The sequence below is a fragment of the Engystomops pustulosus genome, chromosome 11 (genome assembly GCF_040894005.1).
Source record: "Engystomops pustulosus chromosome 11, aEngPut4.maternal, whole genome shotgun sequence".
Taxonomy (NCBI): domain Eukaryota; kingdom Metazoa; phylum Chordata; class Amphibia; order Anura; family Leptodactylidae; genus Engystomops; species Engystomops pustulosus.
In genome coordinates, this window is record NC_092421.1 from 25,581,270 (window position 1) to 25,604,633 (window position 23,364).

At 42.0% G+C, this 23,364-nt stretch overlaps 1 protein-coding gene across 1 annotated transcript in view; it reads left to right on the forward strand.

Annotated features, from left to right (window-relative positions):
* LOC140105824 (neurotrypsin-like) overlaps positions 1 to 16,448 on the forward strand; it is a 38,111-nt gene extending 21,663 nt beyond the window's left edge. The window contains exons 10-15 of the mRNA XM_072129923.1: positions 1,912 to 2,053; positions 2,290 to 2,489; positions 5,046 to 5,124; positions 10,859 to 10,981; positions 13,607 to 13,884; positions 15,910 to 16,448. Of these exons, the coding sequence (XP_071986024.1) occupies positions 1,912 to 2,053; positions 2,290 to 2,489; positions 5,046 to 5,124; positions 10,859 to 10,981; positions 13,607 to 13,884; positions 15,910 to 16,220 (1,133 nt within the window). The 3' untranslated portion in view covers positions 16,221 to 16,448. The remainder of the gene's footprint in view (positions 1 to 1,911; positions 2,054 to 2,289; positions 2,490 to 5,045; positions 5,125 to 10,858; positions 10,982 to 13,606; positions 13,885 to 15,909) is intronic.
* Positions 16,449 to 23,364: the final 6,916 nt, after the last annotated feature.

The window sequence follows — 23,364 nt, forward strand, 5'->3', positions numbered from 1 at the left end:
TACATATATTCAGTTTGTGTATTTGTGAATTTGCATATACAAAGGAATACCTCCTTGCTCTTATAAGGAATCTGCATACATATAGTCACCTCTCTATAAAACAATGAAATCCCCTTACCATGATGTCCTCCTCCTGCTGTGGACTTCTGCTCTGGATGCAGTCAGCGCAATTACGTCATCACAGAGGGAAGGAGCTGTACAGATGCTCAGAGAAGGAGTCCTTTGGAGCGCTCTTATACTAATTACATGGATACTACTCATGCAAAGCCTCTAGCGACAACAGTTCTGTTCTTATAACTTAATATAAAATATATATATAACGAGCATCCATTATAGGACCCGATAATCGGGTGGTAGTGGTCCTTTAAACAATGTATATCTTACACATATAAACAGGTGTATACACAATACAATATATAGAACACATAATACACATATGTATATAAAGCGCACAATATACAGGCGGTCCCATACTTAAGAACACCTGATTTACAGACGACCGCTAGTTACAAACGGACCTCTGTATGTTGGTAATTTACTGTACTTTAGCCTTAGACTACAATGATTAGCTGTAACAGTGCTGATCAAAGGTGTCGTCAATTAAGTTTTATTTATAATCTTGGTTCTTATAAAAACCATTTTTTTAAAATCCAATTGTCACAGAGACTAAAAAAAATTGGGCTGGGATTACAATGATAAAATATTCAATTCCGACTTACATACAAACCTACAGAACCTATCTTGTACGTAACCCGGGACTGCTTGTACCTATAGATATATTTTTTGATGGTACACCTACATTTTCAACAGGTCTGCTTCCAGAATCCCCCTAGTGGAGCGTCCATGGCTATAAGTCTCCACACGCCTACATGGCGGCCTTAAAGGGAACCTACCACCACGAATCTACCTATAAAGGTAGATCGGGTGGTAGGTAGATGTAAGGGACGTGAGGATTAGCTCTTTTTAGAGCTAATCCTCACGTCCCCGCTAACTTTAGGTACACTTTATTCCCCTAATATGTAAATTTCGTTATGCGGCTACTGGGGCGTGGAGTAGCCGGCACGAGGCTACACAGCGCGGCTACTCCACGCCCCAGTAGCCACATTACTCCTCCTACCCGGTTGCTTGCGGCGCACAGCTCCTCGTAGCTGCGCGCCCTCGTCCGACAAGCTGGCTACTGCGCATGCGCAGTAGCTCCGGCCTCGGAGCTGGGACTGCTCAGCCGTCGGCCGGCGTTCTGCGCTGTGTAGCCTCGTGCCGGCTACTCCACGCCCCAGTAGCCGCATAACGAAATTTGCATATTAGGGGAATAAAGTCTACATAAAGTTAGCGGGGACGTGAGGATTAGCTCTAATAGGTAGATTCGTGGTGGTAGGTTCCCTTTAATTGGCAGTTTCCATAAGGAGAACTCTTACTTCCCGGCCCTAGTCACACACTCTCACTCAGCCAAACCAGTTCCCTACGCTGTACTGAAGAGACCAGATCGAAACAGCGCTGTCTACGGTTGGGAGTCTGCTCCTTCTAGAATAGATAGACTGGTTTGGTTTTAATCCCACATCATGTCATAAGGCCTCTTATAGGTCATGCTTGATGTCAAGGGAGCTGCCTTATAAGGTAGCTAAAAGAGGCGTGGTTTTCCTTATCTCATCCTGGAAAACTTTGCATATTTTCCCAGAATTCCTCTAGTGGAACATCAATGGCTATAAGACTCCACACGCCTACAATGCGGCCATTATTGGCAGTTTCCGTAAGGAGAACTCTTACTTCCCAACCTCACAGCAAAAGCAGCAGTTGACGATCAGAGTACAGAGATATTACAGCCATAGCCCGCAAATCATTGCAGATTTGTATAATACAAATACAGCCATGTGCTTCATCCCTAAAGTTATTTTACTGCGGTGACATTTTCAGGGCCCCCTGTTCGGCTGATGGATGGAGAAAGCACAAAAGAAGGCAGAGTGGAGGTATTCCTGAATGGAGAATGGGGCAGTGTGTGCGATGATGGCTGGACTGACAATGATGCCGTCGTTGTTTGTCGCCAGCTAGGACACAGGTGAATATGTCATTGTATTGTTACTCAAGTGATTTATGCTTCTGCTTTCTCCTTCTATTTTATAATCTTTGGCTAATTCCAGCAAAATGCAACCTGAAATTAACATATCGAACTGTTCACGTCATGTTTCCTGCTAAATATGACCTGATCAATTAATGTTTATATTGTATTTGCTTCCTTAATGGTTGTCACCTGGTTAATTATAATGTGACTGAAGTGCCATTCCTATTATTTAGGGGCCCTGCAAAGGCAAGATCAATGGCATATTTTGGAGAAGGACAAGGACCAATTCACATGGACAATGTAGATTGCAATGGAACAGAGAGCACGTTAGCAGAATGCAAGAAGCAGGACAGTGGCATACACAACTGCTGGCACAGTGAAGACGCTGGCGTCATATGTGACTATGTGGAGAAGAAAATCAGTGCTCTCACAGGTACACTGTGAATGTCTTTTCACTTATGCAGCAAGTTTTATATAAATAACCTAAAACTAATTATGTAGTAGTGATCTTAATCAGGGCTGCACAACCCTTGGCTCCTCTTCTGCTTCGGGTGCTGCACTGCCCTGGGTCCTCCATGGCGGTTTGGGAGGAGTAGAAGTCCATGGAGGCATGCTGTGATTTCATGTAATCAGATACATACAGGGGATAGATTTTGGAAATGTAAAGGGTAAAGGACCATAGATGACATCAGCCGGGTCACATGACATGAAGTTCTGAATAGTGAGGAGACGTAAGGCATAGGGAGGAGTAGAAGGGAGGGACCTGACAAGCAGGACACATCCCCTCTTATGCCAGGTATCCATAACATAAAGTTGATTTTATGGGGATGTAAGGGAAACCATTTTAAACTAAAAGAAGGGGGTCAGTTAGTTAATATGATTTCATGGGAACTTGCTGTACTTGCAAAAATGTGGTGACAGGTTCCCTTTACAGGGGTTTTCCCATGAAAAAGGTTAGGCCCTATCCACAGGTACATCTCTTGATTTGTGGCTGTCCCATCACCGAGACTCCACAGGAGTGGGGAGTGTCAATTCAGATGCCCCCTTCTTCATTTCCATTTGGTGTCATAATAAAGATAAGAATCTGATCTTTTTTGGTTCTGTGATCTACAGTACCAAAGATAAAGGCAGTTATAAGAAATAGTTGGAAATCCCCTTTAAATTATAAGTCGTGATTTGCAAAATGTTGTCACGAAAAATTATTTTTTTAGAAAATCTACTATAAATTTCATATTTTTTAATGTTAGTTTCTTAATTAAAATCGACAACTATTTTAACTAATCTCTGCTAATACCAGTAATACATATAAAATAAATTTCAGCTTTAAATATTACAAAAAGAGTGTGCCCCCTAACTTCAGATAATTGTCCTCCCCTTTTGTCTTTATTAAGAATGCTTTAGAGATATTTTCCAGTGATCACGAACACTTTAAAATACAGCCTGTCAAAACATTAAATTGCGCATGTAGAGATGACCCTTTGCATTGACCCCCAACATTCTCTAACTGAGAAGAAGTAGGAACAAAATAAAAGCGTGGATATAGAAACCCTTTTGAATGAATGTGTAACCAAAGCAACCATTGAAGCAACATCTATATTCCTTGGGGAGTGAGCGATGAAGTCAGCCTTTGTAAGCACACAAACTCCAACTGATGTGTCACATTATTGCGGTGAAACCAGCTAGCACGCGTTTCTTGAAGAATTTAGAAGGAAATCATAATATGCATAAAATCTTTGAGGTAATTGGGTTATCCTTGTTTTGTCATGGCAGAATCACTGGGGAAAATAAGCATTAGAGCTGCTACATATTATAACCAAATATGGTTGGCAAAGCAAACAATCCCCATTAAAGTACCTACATGACTGTCCCCTCTTAAAGAGTTGCTAAACTTTTTCAAAAATTGCATTAAAACAATAACAGAAATTTGTTCCTGTGACTTTCTTTCTTTATCTCTGCCTTTCTTTATTTATGCAGTTTGTGTAACTCCGCTTTCTGTCCTGTATCCACTGACAGCTGAGAGATAAAGGAATCTGATAAAGTGTCTAATGACTTTAAGGGGTTGTCCACTTTCAGCAAATAATTGATATGGTTTGTGTAAAGAAAAGTTATACAATTCTCCGATATACTTTCTGTATCAATTTCTCACAGGTTTCTAGATCTCTGCTTGCTGTCATTCTACAAGAAGCTTCTATGTTTACTTCCAGTGGATAGAAATCTGTCCATGGTCATGTGATGGACATGTAGGCGCACAGTTTGTTATAACAGACGGCTCTGATTACTCTCTGTGATACTAACGAGCTGTGTGCCTGTGTGACCATGAACAGATCTTTATCCACTGGGAGGAAACAAAGAAGCTTTCTATAGCAGGACAGCAAGCAGAAATCTGGAAATTAATACAGAAAGTATATTGGAAAATTGGATAACTTTTCCTTACACAAACAATATCAATTACTTGCTGAAAGCGGACAACCCTTGAAGAAGTTAAATATCCTTCTTTCCTGATATCTATGCAGTGTACAGGATTTCAGAGAAAGAAGGGAGAGGAGAGACGCTATTTTACTTAATTAAAGGGAACCGATCCCCACATATCTCTTCCATAAACCTAACCGAACCTATTAGTGTAGCAATGATCCCCTTATGTATATTAATGCTGCCACCATTCATGGAAAACTATTTTCATTCCATCTCATTGATGTCTGAAGATCCAGTCAAGGAAACAGGGGGCTCTGCCATACAGTAAAGCTCCCCTACCTCCTTTCGGACACTCACAATCCTTACCCAGCCCACACTCCGGTGACGTCATCCTACACTTTGGACTTCCCAGGGAAGCGCAGGGCTGGTTTGGCGGAGCTCCTTGACCGGAGCAATGAGAGATAAAAGATATTTTTCATGAATGGTGGCATAAAATAATATATTGCTTACTAGGTAACATGGATACAACACAACACATGTTTTAATATACTCATGAACTTTTTAACTTTTTGACTAGATGGTGCATCGGCCAAGTGTGGCATTAGTCACGTGTCTCGGAGAAAGAAGAGAATTGTCGGTGGAACGAAATCCATGAGGTATGAAATGCAACCTCTGTGTAAAGTTGGTGTTTTTATTTTTATCCAAGAGATGGAAAATATTAGCGTCTTTCACCCTTCAGGAAATCCATGATACTTGCCAAAAACAGTTTTCTGAGACATCTGTACATGTTTACTTAATACTTACAGCACTTGAGTTCATCGCATTAATGGTTTCGCATTTCTCACCAAACATGGGCAAGACAAAGATTGCACAAGATGTTATGGGTGGAGATTTAATTGGTTACTTTTTATGAGATTTTCAAATTGGAGATGCAAATTGCACCATAAAATATTTTAATTGATTATAACATTAGAGTACATTTTGTATTTCAGTGACGACATTTACACATTTTCAGCCTTAGGGGGAATGATGGTTGTAATGTCTCATTTATCTGCAGTTTAACGAAAAGAAAACACTAGGCAGGAAATGTTCTTATAATATGTAGAATTTAATCGAAGGACACGTACACTTTAGAGCTAATCCTTCCAACTCTCCATACACATGCACACTCAACCCTTCTGAATCTGCATTCTGAATAATTACATTGGAATAAGCAAGCTTATTGGTCAATGAAGGACCTGTCTTACATATTAAATAGAAGCAAAATACTGTATAGCCAACCCCCGGCGCAGATAATAGTGGAGATGCCGCCCCCCCGCCCAGTTTAGACAATGATAATGGAGATACCACAGTGCAGACAAAAATAATGGAGAGCTCAAAGCAAACAAAAAAAATATTTTGCTTGTCTTCTACTTCCTGAGGCAGAAAACCGAAAATTTGTGATAAAGAAACAGTAAGGTAAAGGACTAGAGTCAATAATAGGACCAAACTTAGGGTGCTGGACCGTTTTTCAACACGTTGAAAATGAGTGCGTTTTTGTATGTTTACCATGTGTTTGGCTGGTTTAATCCATTAAAATCTCAATCTGTGGAATAGTCTGCCTCAGGCGCTTTTCACAGCAGGGACAGCAGAGAGCTTCAAGAAGGGTCTAGATGCCTTTTTACACCTAAATAACATTGATGGTTATGTTATATAGAATCGTTTCCCCTGAATCCCTTCCTCATGCAATACCTTCCCTTCCCTTGGTTGAACTTGAGGGACAAGTGTCTTTTTTCAACTTTATAAACTATGATATTATGATACATGAAGATCCAATATGAAGGTCAGGTAAGTTTATAGTTTGCATAAATTGGCCAAACAAAGCTAGTACAGGTAAATGGGCTATACATAGGTACTGTATGTACTATGTACTTTATACTAGAAAAACTCTCTGTGCAATCTATACATCCATAATTAACATGGATCCCTACTCAATGGGGCTTATTTACTAAGGGTTGCGCTGCTCACTTTCGTCAAATTTTGCCCCTTTTTTCGGGGTTTTGCACGGCTTGGACAGGTATTTAACAGGTAGGTGTCTGTGCTGGCATTGTGTTGCACACAATCGGTTTCTGTCGTAGCTGCGCTGGCTTTCATGCAACACAAATCGGGGGTGTGCCATTGGACGATCCGACTGATTCGGACTGAGTGCGGGATTTAACTTTCAAATTGTGTCACATAACAATGCACTTGTAAGCATTTGCACCAGGAAGAAGAAGGTGAACTCGGTCAGAGCTGAGCTGGGAAGCGACACATGCAGGATATCAGGAGCACGATCTTAGGGAATCGCGGAAGAGTGCATGATCGTCGGACAATGCAATTTTTTTTGCTCGATAATCTGCACCCAATCTTAAAAGACATAAAAACAAATGTAGAAATTTTTGCTACCGTATATACTTGAGTACAAGCCAAGGATCTTAATTTTAACACAAAAAACCTATTGACTTGAGTAAAAGCCTAGGGTGGGAAATACCAGCCAATGCCCCCAGTATATAGCCAGCCAGTACATGCCCCCAGTATACAGCCAGCCAGGTCATGCCCTCCAGTATGTAGCCAGCCCTTGCCCCAGTATATAGCCAGCCCCCTGGCCCAGTATATAGCAAGCCAGCACCTTCCCCCAATATATAGCCAGCCTTCTGTTCCCAGTATATAGTCAGCCAGCACATGCCCCCTGTATAAAGCCAGCCGGAACATGCCCCCTGTATAAAGCCAGCCAGAACATGCCCCCTGTATATAGCCAGCACATGCTCCCATTACATAGCCAGCCTTCTGTTCCCAGTATATAGTCAGCCCCCTACCATAGTATGCCCAGCACATATAAGCAAACATTGCTGTCAGTGGCCGGCGGCAGGTCCTTGCGAACTTGACGTTCACACACTATGACATCAGCCGCCGGCTGCAATGAGGAGGAGGACCTGCGGGGGCATGGGAAAGGTGAGTATTGATTTTATTTTTTTTTTATAGACTCCAGTATAAGCTGAGTTTAGTGCTGAAAATGTGCTGAAAAGCTTGGATTGTACTTGAGCATATACAGTAATTTATTAAACTGAAATATCACACGCGCATAAGTATTCAGCCTATTTGCTCAGTATTGAGTAGAAGCGGTTTTGGAGCTAGGACAGCCATAAGTCTTCTTGGGAATGATGCAACAAGTTTTTCACACTTGAATTTTGGGATCCTCTGCCTCTTCCTTGCAGATCCTCTCCAGTTCCCTCAGCTTGTGTGATGAATGTTGGTGGACGCCATTTTCAAGTCTCTCCAGAAATGCTCAATTGGGTCAGGGCTCTGGCTTTGTTCTGAAGCCACTTCTTAGTTATTTTAGCTGTGTGTTTAGGGTCTTTGTCTTGTTGGAAGTCTGAGGTCCAGAGCACTCTGGAAGAGGTTTTCATCCAGGATATCTCTGTACTTGGCCGCATCCTCTTTTCTTCAGTTGCAACCAGCCATCCTGTCCCTACCCCATAGCATGATGTTGCCACCACCATGTGTCACTGTTGGGATTGTATTTGGCATGTGATGAGCAGAGCCTGGTTTTCTTCACACTGACCGCTTAGCCTTGCCCCGCTGGGGTCCCGGGTTCAAATCCCACCCAGGTCAACATCTGCAAATAGTTTGTATATTCTCTCAGTGTATGCATGGGTTTCCTCCAGGTCCTCCGGTTTCCTCCCACACTCCAAAATATACTGTTAGGTTGTTTAGATTGTGAGCCCTATGGGGACAGGGACCAATTTGGCAAGATCTGTGAGGCGCTACATAATCTGTGTGCGCTATATAAATAAAGAATTATTATTAGAATTAACACCATTTATCAAAACTAGTGCAGTCTTTACTGTGGAGTGTGCAGAGTGCACGGCTCTGGAAGTGTGCACCATTTCCTTTGCACTTTCCTGCACTTTGTTCAAGCTGCAGAATTTTGGCGCACTTCAGTAATAAATGGGGCGCAAACTCAGACTAAGCAGTAACACACACCTTTAGGTGCACATTTTTCTGTATTATCGGACACAGTGCAGCTGCAACATAGAACTGGTACAGACACTTTATAAATACATGTGCAAGCAGTTTGCACGTTCTTTCCAGCACAAGGTCAGACAGAACACTGTCTTTTTTTAATATCATTCGAACACTTACATCTTTCTATGTATTTTATATTACTGCAGCGTCTGATGAAGGTCCGGTCATGTGATTTATATTTGTCTGCCACTTTGTAAAACACCTAATGAGAGTAATATCGATAATACTGGGTTATATCTAAACTCCACAAAACTGTTGCGAATGCTTCATAAATACATGTGCAGTCAGTCTGATGTGGGCCATTGTGTTTTTCTCTGATTCATGTGTCGCTCTGCTCTGGGTCTTGATGCAACATATACTATTAGCATCAGGACCTGGAGGATTAAGGAGTGGCGAGTTCATCGTGCGCCCGATATACACCAGGTATCGCTGCTGCGCCAAGGTCCGCAGGAGTTCACCTTCTTCGTCCGGTGTATGTGAGTGCTTTTCTTGCGACACAAAATTTTTTTTTAATTCCGCGGTTTTTCTGAATCCGTCGGGTTTTACAACAGCAACGCCCCCCCCCCCCCCCAATGTATGTTGCGTGAAAGCTGGCTCTGCTGCGCCACAAGCCGATCGCGTGCTCCAAAATCGCGGGGCAATTCGGCGCAAATCAGAAATTTTCGGGCAAACCCATACTTTCTGCATTAAGAGCCAGAGCAAGGCTGTACCCTCAGTATGAAAGCATTAGGTAGCAGTGGGTACTACACTGGTTCCTGCAGCAAATAGCACTTCTTCATTATGAAAGTTATTCTCCGTGTCTGCCTGGAAGCTAGTTCAAAAGGAAGTGGTATTAACCGGTTCGCGACCGCCCGCCGTGTATTCACGGCGGCGGTCGCGTTCCGATGCATGGAGAGGGCTCGCGGGCCGAGCCCTCTCCATAGCCGGTAAGTCTCTGCTGCATATTGCAGCAAAGGCTTACCGGTAACACCCGCGATCGGTGCCGGCACCGATTGCGGGTGTTTTCTTGCTGATCGCCGCCGGCAAAGCTGCGCCGCCATCTTTCCGAGGATCGCCGCTCCCCGTGACGTCATCGGGCATCGGCGATCCGTTGCCATGGTAGCTTCGGGTCTCACGAAGACCCGAAGCTACTTCGGGTTAACCCATTCATTACAATGTGCTATCAGCACATTGTAATGTATGAGGAGTAAAATCCACATATACTGCCATACTGTAGTATGGCAGTATATGGTAGGATCGCTCAGACAACCTAGGGTTAAAGTACCCTAGGGAGTCTGAAAAATAGTAAAAATAAAAATTAAAAAAAAGCTAAAAAAAAAAATTATAATAAAAAAACCAAAAATTCAAATCACCCCCCTTTCCCTAGAACTGATATAAATAAACAGTAAAAATCATAAACACATTAGGTATCGCCGCGTCCGAAAATGCCTGATCTATCAAAATATAATAACGGTTTTTCACTGCGTTTAACCCCGTAACGGAAAATCGCGTCCAAAGTCAAAACTGGCACTTTTTTGCCATTTAAAAAAAAATTTTAAATTCCATAAAAAGTTATCAAAAGGTCATACAGTCCTAAAAATAATATCATTGAAAACATAATCAAAAGTTGCAAAAGATGACACCATCCTCAACTCCATACAATAAAGTATGGAAAAGTTATAAGCACAAGAAGACGGCAAAATAAAAAAAAAATTTTGTTCATGAGGTTTTAATTTTTGTAAATGTATGAAAACATTATAAAACCTATACAAATTTGGTATCCCTGTAATCGTACTGACCCAAAGAATAAATTAGATGCATCATTTGTGGCGTGAAGTGAAAGCCGTAATATCCAAGCCCACAAGAATACGACACAAATGCGTTTTTTCACCATTTTCACTGCATTTGGGATTTTTTTTCCCACTTCCCAGTACATGGCATGGAATATTCAATGCGGTCACTATGAAGTGCAATTTGTTATGCAAAAAACGAGCCGTCACATAGCTTTTTACGTGTAAAAATAAAAAGTTATAGATTTTTGAAGGTGGGGAGTGAAAAATGGAAATGAAAAAACGGGAAAGGGCCCGGTCCTTAGGGTGAAGACACACATGGCGTTTTTCTGAAAACGCACTTAGTAAAAACGGCCCAAAAACGGCCCAAAAACGCCATGTGTGTCTTCACCCTTAACCGGTTAATCACTCTGCTGCCTGCATCAATACAGAAATGTCTCAATAGTGTAAAAATAGTTTTTCTTATTTTCTGTTACCTGTTAGGAAATAAAATATTATTGTTTTTACTATCTTTTTATATCTTGTGTTATATAAAATAATGTAAAACATTTTTTTTTTTTACAATTTCTTCCTGCAGGGGTGGCTGGCCATGGCAGGCCTCACTAAGGTTAAAAGGATTCCACAAAGAAACACGTCTATTATGTGGAGCAACTCTAATAAGCAGCTGCTGGGCTCTAACAGCTGCTCACTGCTTCAAAAGGTTAGAGAGATGTGCCAGTGTATAGTATACAGACAATATAGGCATGGGCATGTACAGGAGGCAATGTGTAGTTCTCAAACACTGACTGTCATGAAATTTTAGAAAAAGAAGTATTACGACTATATAATGTGAAGAAAAGTATTAGAAAGATGAAATCTCAGATGTTTAGGGGTGATTTCATGATATGCAATCTTGGAGAGAGATTAGTTTCTTATCTTAATTGTAATTCTGCAAAAAAGTAATGGGGGAAATGTATCAGTTGGTCTAGGCCTTAATTATATATAATACACCATATAAAGCCTTTTTCATTCTCGTATCCAAACTCTTTATACAGCTCCTCTCCCCCAGTTCAATAATACATCCACCCATATACAGGCGGTCCCCTACTTAAGAAGACTCGTCTTACATACGACCCCTAGTTACAAACGGACCTCTGGATATTAGTAATTTATTTTACTTTAGTCGTAAGCTACAATAAACAGCTGTAACAGTTATCACAGGTGTCTGTAATGAAGCTTTAGTGTTAATATTGATTCTTATGACAACCCAACATTTTTATAATCCAATTGTCACAGAGACCAAAACAGTTCTGGCTGGGATTATAATGATAAAATATACAGTTCCGACTTACATACAAACTCAACTTAAGAACAAACTTACAGACCCTATCTTGTATGTAACCCGGGGACTGTCTGTATATTATATAAAGACCCCAATATACTACACAAACATGCATATACATAGATATTATATTATATACAGCCTCCTGTGATTATCTTTTATGGCCCCAGTTAAATTCTAAATACATTAATACACAGTATATTATGTAGAGCCCCTGTAATTAAATTATATACAGTCCACCGGTTATAGACTGCCTATATCCACTCACATATACATATTATATAAAGCCTCCAGTTAGACTTCCTATATTCACCCACATATACATATTATATGCAGCTCCCCAGTTATAGTATAGTGCAGTATATCCATCCATAAATGCACATTATATACCGCCCATCCTAATTATATTATATCCAGCTCATCCCCCAGCCCATATTATATGCAGCTCCCCAGTTATAGTATAGTGCAGTATGTCCATCCATAAATAAATATTATATACTGCTCACCCTAATTATATTATATCCAGCTCATCCCCCACCCCATATTATATGCATCTTATAGTATAGTGCAGTATATCCATCCATAAATAAATATTTTATACTGCCCATCCTAATTATATTATATCCAGCTCATCCCCCAGCCTGCCTATTTTTGATATTAATCCCCAGAAATAAAAATAATAAATTTACTACTCACCGCCAGTCACGCTCCCACGCAGGACGCTGCCGTCCTCATCTTCTCTTCTCCCACCGATAATCTGTGCAGGGACGATGCCTGGGTGCTCCAGAACAACAGAGCGGCGCAGTCGGACAGGCCTGCGCCACTCTGTATATTAATCGCATCTTTGTTCTTAAAGAAACAGACGCGATTAATGTCATGGTGGGTGATTCGTGCAGCAATGGTCGCCTGAATCACCCACATTACAGTCACCTAAGCTGCCGCTCTCATCAGGAATCGGGCATCTGCCGCCTGAGGTGAGATTTTCATCTCGCCTCATGGCAGATGCGGCCCTGATGTAGCCTTATTCACAGCCTGCATGGGTAGTGCAACCCCTTATGGGTTATGTAATCTGAGCTGCAGTACCAGATGTAACTCATGGACAGGATCCATGGACTTACACTTTTATTTAGAATATTCTTCTAATCCTCAACAGCCCCCTTCATATAGTTACTGTAAGGGTTATACTGTGTTTGGGGTCCTCCCTCATGATCAGTGATGTATATGCTCATAGGAGGCTGGGGAGGGATGTAGTGCTCTGTATTCATCGCACAATTACACCAATGTCCTCCCATGAGCGTATACATCGCTCAGCAAGAAGAAACAGGATATACTTCCAACAGTATATGACATATACTGGTCAGACGGAGGCAAAAAGGATGCCTCCATCTTTCAGTATATGTCTATGGATATCCTCAGCTTTCCTGGAGTATATGCTGAGCATAAGAGGAAAACGGGGCTGAGCCATTATCAAAGAGCAGAGAAGCATCAGATATCTATGCAGGTTAAAAGTGAAGGGGTGTGAGGCAGGACAGGACTGGATGTGCAGGGGGAATGGGCAATATGGATGTCATTTCCTAGAACTGAAGGGACAACTCCCATGGCCCCTCTCACATTACCTCAGTACCATTGAGATGGCATCACATAGGAACACTATGTAATGCCATCTCAATGGTACTGAGGTAATGTGAAGTCATGACAGTTACACACACATCATTACTATGGTAACAAACAGCCTGTTAGATCATCACTGGGAGCAGAACACTAGATGGAGGAGCCGTTACTGAGAACTGAGAGGCCATGGGAGTTGTAGTATCCTGTGGTGACCATCTTAGAGATCACCCCCCCTACTTCAGAAAAACCCATAAAATCAAAAAAACAAACTAATTAAACTCAATTTTGTGATAAATGACATTAAATTTTGTTGTATTCATTTATTTATAGCATTATCTGGTATCAGACTTTAATACCCCTTTAATAATGTGCCTTTTTTTACATGATTACCAGGTTTGGCGACAAAGCTCACAAATACTCACTGAGGGTCGGTGATTACCACACTGGTGTAGAAGATGATTTTGAGCGTGAGCTGCCTTTGCAAAAGATTGTTATACACAAGAAATACCACACTGGCAGCAATGACAATGACATTGCATTGGTCAGATTACAAGGAAAGGAAGGTCATTGTATGTCATTTAGTTACCACGTCCTGCCAATATGTCTTCCAGAAAGGAAGGGTTCATCTGTATACAAGAAGCCATGCTTTATTTCTGGATGGGGAGATACAGGTATTTTTAACACTTGTACTATTTTTTTTTTCAGAATAGTTAATGTGCTAATAGTAAACTTTGTAATATATGTTATTGTCACCGGTGTGCCTGCGACCCACAACCCGGGTCGCAGGCACACTCGTGCTCCTCTTTGTGCCCCCGGTCCCCTATCACGACTCTCGCTTATCCAACATCCAGCGCTAGCTCCAGCATTGGCACTGGCCGGCTGCCAATTCTGTTAAATTTCAAGCCCCTTCATGTGTTCCCTGACGGATCTTTGTGCTTCTGTGCCCAGAAAGCTGGGTTCCATGCCCTTTGCGATTATCCTGATTTCCCCCTGTGTTCTCGATTCTGTTCCTGACTCCAATCCTGTGCTGCCTGTCCTGACCTACCGCTACGTCCCCGATCCTGTGCTGTCTGACTCGAACTCCTTTCTGTCCCCGAACACGAATTTGCCTTACAATTCTGTACTTCACCTTGGAGGTCGCACCAGTGGAATGACCTGGTGATACTACACTGCAACAAGAGCAACCTGCTTTGCGGCAGGCTCTGGTGAAAACCGGGTATCACTTAGACTCAAGTCCCAGGTGTCACCTTACGTCATCGTCCACGATGGTTCAGTGCATTCACTACCTCTGGTGCCTAACAGTTATTAGGTAAAGCAGCTTCACTGTGTCTTTTTTTCTGCTGTTTCTCCTGTAGGGAGCAGTGTATCTGAAAGGTGTCTGAGATGTCTCTACTTAACATAAGGAGGCTAATGATTAACTATTTCCATGCATAGAGCGTATTTCCTTTAATGATTCAGCTCTCTAAGGAGATTAGACTATCCAGTGACAGTAAAGAGTTTAAGTCATTAGACACTTTATCATGTTTCTTTATCTATCAGCTGTCATTGGATACAGGACAGAAAGTTATGTATATTACAAAATGTACTTTCATCATCTGCACTAATCATTTATGAAATTTTGTTGAAAGTTTAATAGTTGTGTGAAAAATAGTTTAAAAGCTGCCATATTCAATCACGGGCAGGTTTTTCCAATGGGAAGGTGGTCTCATAACATATCTAAATTATTTCATAAATTGCCACAATCAGATTTGCTGTTTACAGAATTAAGCACTTTACTAATAATGTTTGTTATTCATATATGTCTGTGCCATATAGAGGTTTTCCCAAGACAAATATATTTCACTTATACACAGGAAAGGTAATACATGTATGTTCACAGGGTATGACATACATACCCTATTAATCATGAAGATGGAGATTCAGCATTGCAAAGTCCCTATTAGAAGTACCGTATTTTCCGGACTATGAGGCGCACATAAAAACCTAGGATTTCCTTAGAAATCCAAAGTGCTCCTTATAGTCCGGTGCGCCCTATATATGGAGGAGGGCAGCGGACCCTACTTACATAGGTCCCCGCTACCGGAGACCGCAGACAGCAGATCTCCAGCGGGAACTGCAGTTCCCGCTGGAGATCTGCTGTCTCTGGTAGCAGGGACCTATGTAAGTAGGGTCCACTGCCCTGCTCCACCTGAACGGACCCCCTTCCCCGGAGACCGCTCACCTCTTGCCGGGTCTGTCTCTGCTCCAATTGCCTGCCACGCCCCCGGACCTCCGCCACGCCCCGGACCCTGCGCCTTATAGTCCGATGCGCCTTACATATGGAACTATTCCATATATAAGGCGTTTATTACTAATGCGCCTTATAGTCCGGTGTGCCTTATAGCCCGGAAAATATGGTAAATGGGGATCTGAAAACAGGAAGCAGTGATATCTAAGCGTGCCAGAACCTGTACAGTGGATGGAGCCTTCTGCCTCCAGCTCTAAATATTGTATTCTGGAGGCAGCAATCCTCATTTGCAGAATCTGGGTGTTGGCCCCCAACAATTACACTGATGATCTATCATGAGAATAGGTCATCACTATAAAGTTAAGGTTGGAAAACACAATAATGTTTTTTTTTTTTTCAATAGAATACACAAAATAAAAGATTTTTATGTAAAATATCTCTTACTAATTATTTCAATTTCATCTTTTAGGAACCTCCTATTCGAAGACTCTTCTGGAGGGCGCAATTCCAATTCTTCCCAAAGAGAAATGTATATTTCGATACAAAGGGAAATTTACTAATAGGATGATCTGTGCTGGAAATTTATCTGAAGACAATAGAGTAGATAGCTGTCAGGGGGACAGTGGGGGTCCTCTCATGTGTCAAAATCCCAGTGGACAATGGATAATAGTAGGAATAACTTCTTGGGGTTATGGATGCGGGCGAAAAGACTATCCTGGAGTGTATACCAGGGTCAACAGGTTTATCCCTTGGATCAAGAGAGTTACAAAGATGAAATGAGACTTAAAAGAAACCTCATTTATTGTGAATTTTATTGAATAATGTTGGAAACTGCAAACTTTTTAGCATGAGTTTCATCTTGGAACAATATGTGCTCTTCGACATGCCTTAATTCCATGTATAGACCTTTAATGTATAAACAAAACAAAGCTGTGAAATGTCTCCATGTTGTGTTTTTGGCACTGTAACAAAATTACTATGTGTATATAAAAATATTATTTAATTTGATGTTTAATATCGGACTATTTTTACAACAATAAAAAAACTTACGGACACCGTCACACAGAAAAATATAGAACTATATTTGAAAATGTAAACTTTATTGAAGTCAAGCAATATCTTTAAAAACAGCATAAAACCAGAAGACATAGATGACAGTATAGTGTAGACATCAGTGTACTGAGAATATACTGTATAGAAGGCAAAAAAACGGTACACCTCATTAATATACAAAAAGAGAAAAGGAAAAGGCTGAGTTGGTTAGTATATTAACTGCATCCATTGGGGCTTATTTACTAAGGGTCCGCGGATAGCACTTTTGTTGGAATTTCGAAATTTTTCGGGATAAGCGCCGCTGTGACAGATATTTAGCAGGGGATTGTTTCGCACGCGATCGGATTTTGGCGCATCGCCACCAGCTATCATGCGACAGGAATCGGGGGGGCAGGCCGTCGGATCCGACTGACTGAGTGCAGAATTTAAGATTAAAATTGTGTCGCAAGACAATGCACTTACATGCACCAGGAAGAAGAAGAAGGTGAACTCCGGCGAACCCGAGCGGGGAAGCGACAGATGCAGGAAATCGGGCGCACGTTCTTTGTGAATCGCGGCAACGCACAGCGGGGATCGCGCAGGACCGTGTAAGTAAATGTGCCCCATTATATGATTTTATCACCTCCACATACCACTAACTGTTGCAATGCACTGGCAGTCATTAGGGTCCATGTACATGGTCAGGAGTCTCAGAACCAAAACCCACATTTGAAACCACATATTCTACCACTAAAAAGTATATGGTAGAATTAAAGGAAATTAAACTATTAATTTTTCCTCACGTATACCCCAATGCGCTATGTCAGTGTTCATTATAATGTAAAGTCATTAAAAGAGAAAAGCTATTCTTCTCTTTCTCACAAGTCCAAGGACTGGATCTTTTGTAATCTGAATAATGAATTCCTTTTAAAGTTGTCACAGGAACAATAGAAAATTTGTATGCAGTGGGCATTTACATAAATGAATGCACTAGAACTAAACAAAAAGTTGGGGGATGGATTGCATTAGATTAGAACAATAATAAAACACTGCTTAATCTCTTCTTGGAGCATGGCTCGCTGTGGGTGATCTGGCCATCAGATAATTGAAGTTACAAATAATATATTCTCTAAAAAATTTAGAATGAAATCACTTAGATATATCGTGTGTCCAATTGATGACCATTAACAATTTCAGTTTAGGCAATAATTAGGATAAGAACATAACCCACCTTTGTTCTTTCTTGAATGTTTTTTTTAAAAACAAAGTTTTGATCAGCAACATTCTAGATGCTAAGGCCGTCTTACATCTCTTACATTGTCTTTTTGCTCATGCCTCCGTCAAAAGCTCAACCTGCTTTACACACAAAGTCTATAGGCATTTTAAAATACATATACAATATGCTTGTTCCTATTAGAGGCAAAGATATAGCATAACAATGATCTAGTTGAAGTGGGGGGAAGTGTTGGAGTCGCCGTCTCTACTGTCTTTGAATGTGGCACAGAGAAGATTACATTTGTTCTTTTTACACAAAATGTATTGTACTGTAGTTTTGCAGAAAATGGGACTCTGGGGGGGATTCGTGTTTTCCAAGGTGCCAGGAAGAGGGGCTGGGATCCCTGTGGAGAAAGAGTAGGCTGATATATAGGGGCACATTTACTTATCCGGTCCTGTTGGGATCCCCGATCCGGACTGTCTGACGAAGATGATGTCCGGCGCGATTCACCAAGATTGTGCGCATCGGGCATCTGCCACTTCCCCGCTAAGGCCCGCCAGAGTGCACCTTCTTCTTCCCGGTGTATGCGAGTGCATTGTCTTGCGACACAATTTAAATGTTAACTCCCGCGCTCAGTCCGAATCTGTAGGATCGTCCAACGGCCCGGCCCCCTATTTGTGTCGCATGAAAGCCGCCGCCGGTGCATCAAAATCCGATCGCGTGCACTACAATCCCCTTTTAAATGCGGTGCGAAATGGTATTCGTCGGAATATCCGACGTTTGTGCGGTCCGCGCACCCTTAGTAAATGAGCCCCATAGAGTTTTTGCAACCAGATTACCAGTTGATCGAAAAGTATGAGCGTTGGGATGTGTGGGAGAGTTGAATGTAAGCAGGCTGGAACAAGCGGAGAGATCCGTCTTTCTAGGCCACAAAGAATAAAACGGAACCACTAGGACAATCGTATGGAGGATGTGGTGGTAGACTCTCCGCTTGCTTTTCAGAGAAGACGTCAGCATAGTCCAGATAAGCAGCAGGAAGACCCTCCAGAGACTTAAAAGGGTATTCCCACTTCAACAAATCAATGTTATTGTTTGTATAACGGAGATTTATGTCATTTTCCAATATACTTTCTGTATCAATTCTTCATGGTTTTCTGGATATTTGTTTGCTGTCTATCTATAGAAAACTTCTATGTTTACTTCCAGTGGGCAGAAATCTATCCATGATCACACAGGTGCACAGCTCGTTAGTATCAGAGAGTAATCAGAGCTGTGCACTGTGTGATCATGGTCAGATTTCCATCCACTGGAAGTAAACTTAGAAGCTTCCTATAGAAGGACAGCAAGCAGATCCAGAAAACCTTGCGGAATTGATATAGAAAGTATATTGGAAAAGTGTTTAAATTTTCATTATACAAACATTAACATATATTTGCTGAAATGGGAACACCCCTTTAAGGGACGGGGAGGAAGGCATAGCAGAGACCGGATGGAGAGCCATGAGACAACGAGACTGGCATTCAGGACCCCAGCAAAGAACCTCCCCAGTCTGCCAGTCGAGGACAGGTGCGTGTTGCTGTAACCACGGAGGTCCCAATAGAATGGAGGATGTGGAATGGGGAAATACATAACAGTCTTTCTTTTTGCAAGGCACAAATTTGCAGACATAGTGGTTCAGTGCGATACTGGACTGGATCACAAAATATCTGCCCAGTTATGTACCTGTGGACTATATAAGCCACAATTCCCAAAACTGAACAATTATAGTGACAAGAAAAAAGAGGGGAATTGTATCTGCATGGCTAAAAATATACAAGAAAAATGTTGCTATATGAAAAAATATAAATGTTTATTCAATCCAGATTAAACTCACACTTAACAGACATTTAAAAACACTTAAAAAGCACAAAATATATGTGCATGTGACTGAGCATGGACTGCTAGTGGTGTATGCAGTCCGTGCTTGAGCTGCCTATCCCCTGGTAAACCTATTGGTGTATATGGTGTATGCTGGCTGTAAAGTGCTGTATGTGCATGTGTTAAGTTAGTAGTCTATAAAGATGTAAATGTACTTAGCTTTCATCTGTACAGCAGCGCATGTAAGGAATGCTCCTAGAGATATAGTAAATGGAGTGTCACCAAGTCCAATGGTTGGGGATGGGGGCTGAAAATGCTGAAAATGCTTGAAAATGGCTGAATTGAGACAGCTGAAACATTGCATCTGCCCACTGGCGAAATAAAACACTGATTTTTTTCCACGGAGTGCTGCTTCCTTGTTTGGAATTTGTACCCCTCTGATGGATGAGATAAGCAGCGGGTTCTCTAGACGAACCACAGGGAAACTGTGCCAGGAGACCAGAGCAGCATCCATGAAATTCCCTGCATAGTCGGAATCCATGAATGCCGAGACTTGAACCAGACCACTGGTTCCAAAACTGACCAAAAGAGGAATATGCAGGCATAGAGATGCTTTGTTCTTACCTAGGGACGCTTCTCCCAAGAACCCTAGGTGAGTGCACCTCCCTGGACGCAGAGGACGGGCAGGGCAAGACTGCAGGAAGTGTTCTGCACTGGCGCAACAGAGGCAGAGAATCTCCAGACCTCGTCTTGTCCACTCTTGTCGATTCAGCCATGCTCTATCCACCTCAGAGGCAGACATGGAGGAAGATAGAGGTGGATTTTGAAAAAAGCGGGGCCAGGCGAGGAAGGCGTTGTGTCCTGACATCCGCTTGATCAAGACGTTGCTCCTCAAGGCGCTCAGAGAACTGGATGTCTATGTGAGTAGCTAAGGAGATAAGCTCACTCAGGGAAGATAGCAGGTCCCGTGCAGACAAGGCATCTTTGATCGGTCCAGGTAGCAAGTAAGGCATGCTCCATTTCAGTCCAGCTCGGAGGCTAAGGTACGGAATGAAACCGTGTATTCACAAACAGAAGAGTCCCCCTTGGCGTAAATTCAGCAGGGCAGTCTCAGCAGATGACGCCAGGGCTGGTTCCTCGAAGACGGATCAGAATTCTGCCAGGAACGTGGTGATGTCGGCCGTGATCGAATCTCTTCTGTCCCAGAGCTTTCCCAGATTGAAGGCTGATTACGAAAGCCACCTTCGACCTCTCTCTGATGAACTGCGTGGGAATAAGCTTGATGTGCAGAGAGCACTGCGTGATGAACCCCCTGCACAACTTGGGATCACCATCATATTTGGATGGCATGGATAGACAGAGTCTGGGTTCTGCAGAAGCCAATACGGCCACAGTAGCAGAGGGTACCGCTGTAGCATAGCGGAGACCTGTCCGAGTTGCTGACCTTGCACGGCAACTTGCTGGGTCTTCTGAGCCACGATGGTGGTAAAATCAGCCCGAACAGGTAGTGTAACCTCGGCTGGATCCATGGCCGGATCTTACTGTCAGGATCAGTGGTAGTGAATCCTCTGTACCACCGTGGATGATGGCATAAGCCGAAACATGGGTTGCAGTAGCATCCGTGAAAACCAACATATAGTAATGGCAAATCTAGCCAATATGACACTTTATAAAATGTAAAACTAACTTTAAAAGTCTAGTGTACCATGTAGTGTGCCAATAATAACAGTGTAAGGGAATGAAGCTGCTGCATCCTGGTTTTCTTCCGTATTTAACCCCAAGGGAGGAATTTATAATATTTCTAGAAAAAATTCAGCTCACCCTCTGGCGTCTTCAGCATATATCATGGATTTCTCCTGGATCACGGAGCACCATGAGTAAGGGAGCAAGATAGTGCTTGAATCGCATAGGTTTACTAAATTTCAGCATTTTGTGCACACTGGTGTTTACTCCTGAACCGATGTTTGTCAATTTTTAATGCTTTTTCAATAAACAAAGCTATAACCTATGTTTTAAACTGTCTGGCATGGCTAGTGCTGGACTATAATAAACTGGTGCTCATGCGCCGGTGTATGATAAAAGCCAAACCCCCCCGTCCCCGCATATACCCCAGAGGCATAGGCCTCTCGCTGTATTCGTCTGGCAACTGCACTGCGGGGCATAGTTTTGCATAAAAAATTATTGTCCCCAGGTTTTTAGAAGGTACGCAGGAACAGGGCAGGGATGCCCCAAAGCAGCCCACTTTCCTGGCAGAGGCTCCCCTCTATACCAACATGGCGTGGAGGTCGAGTGGTTAGAAAAATAATCACAGTTTCTTGCAGTGCGCAAGAAATGGCACTTATTTCAGTTTTTCTGTGCTAGAAACTGGCATAAAAACACTGATAAATGCCCCTCAAGTTTCAGATTTGAGGTGCAAACTTAAGGTGCTTAGGTTTTCTGGGCCAATGGAGCTTTTCCCGAACGATTGGTGCAACTTCAATAAAAACAAGAGATGCACCCTGAGGTCAAGGTCACTATATGGCTTTCAAAAGATAGCGGACTATCATATACTTCCTATGTGCAGCTGTATGATTTTATGCTAGGGTGAGTATGAGCAGCCAAATGATCACTGGAGGAAAAGCTCCAACATATTTTTCATTGTTTCTTGTACACAGTTGCCGACTGTGTGTCCGATTGGGAACTCATCAATGCCTTTCTTTGAGGTAGATAAGTTCATGCTTAAAACAAAGTCTCTTTGTACATTGTAAAGCACCAAAACATTAAGTCTAATGTAAAGGCTGATTTAATATGCAGATGTAATTGAAAGGTCCAGTGTTCATTATACTCAAAAACAGGCTGATGTAGTTATAGGTGGACTCATGAACTTTACAGATGTAAATCCCTATTGATTAATCCTATAATTAACAATTGTCAGCTCATCACTTACTATATAGGATAAATCTGTGAATCCAGGGTTGAAGGTTCCCTGAGGACATTTGTCTGTAAGAATGGACATATTGAGAAAATGTAATGTAGGCATAAAATATACCAGCCTTCAAGTAGGTTTTTACAGCTGTGTATGATTTCATCCTGACCTTATGTAGAGGAGTCAAGAAGGCACAAACATGTGACAGGGTTATATTTCATAAGTGTCGCATGTAGCACTTTTATACCCCATCAAGAGCTGTATGTATCCACTAAACAGTGAATTATCAAGTCTTAGACAACAATGCTCACAAGATAATAGTTTCCAATAAATATTTGCTCATACTTTTGACTGTTTGGAAACAAATTAGATTTTAGATGAGATTTTATTAGTTTAGATACTCGATGGCAAAAGCTCTAGTTATTTGCTGTACTAGAAGAATTATCACTGATGATATCTGCAAAATCAACAAAAAGTTTCTCCATGCTGTGACCGCCTTTGATTGTTGACAGGATAAGTTATTGTGGGTGCAGATGCAGAGTCCATCATGTCCAAAACATTTTCTGACACAAAGTTTTATTACTGAACTAACTGTCTATTCTAGAAATATGTGGGTTCCAGAGGTTTATGTTCAATTAGTGCAGTGGTTCTCAACCTGTGGGTCGCGACCCCGGCGGGGGTCGAATGACCCAAAAACAGGGGTCGCCTAAAGCCATCGGAGCCACGATTTTATTGCATTTTTGGCACAAATACAATATTCTTGTACATGGTTTGGGGTCACCGCAAGATGAGGAACTGTATTGCGGGGTCACAGCATTAGAAAGGTTGAGAACCACTGAATTAGTGTCTCATGTCTTTAAATGTTTCACAGGTTTCACAGGCTTTGCCTGGCACTACAGTTCAGTCCTACACTA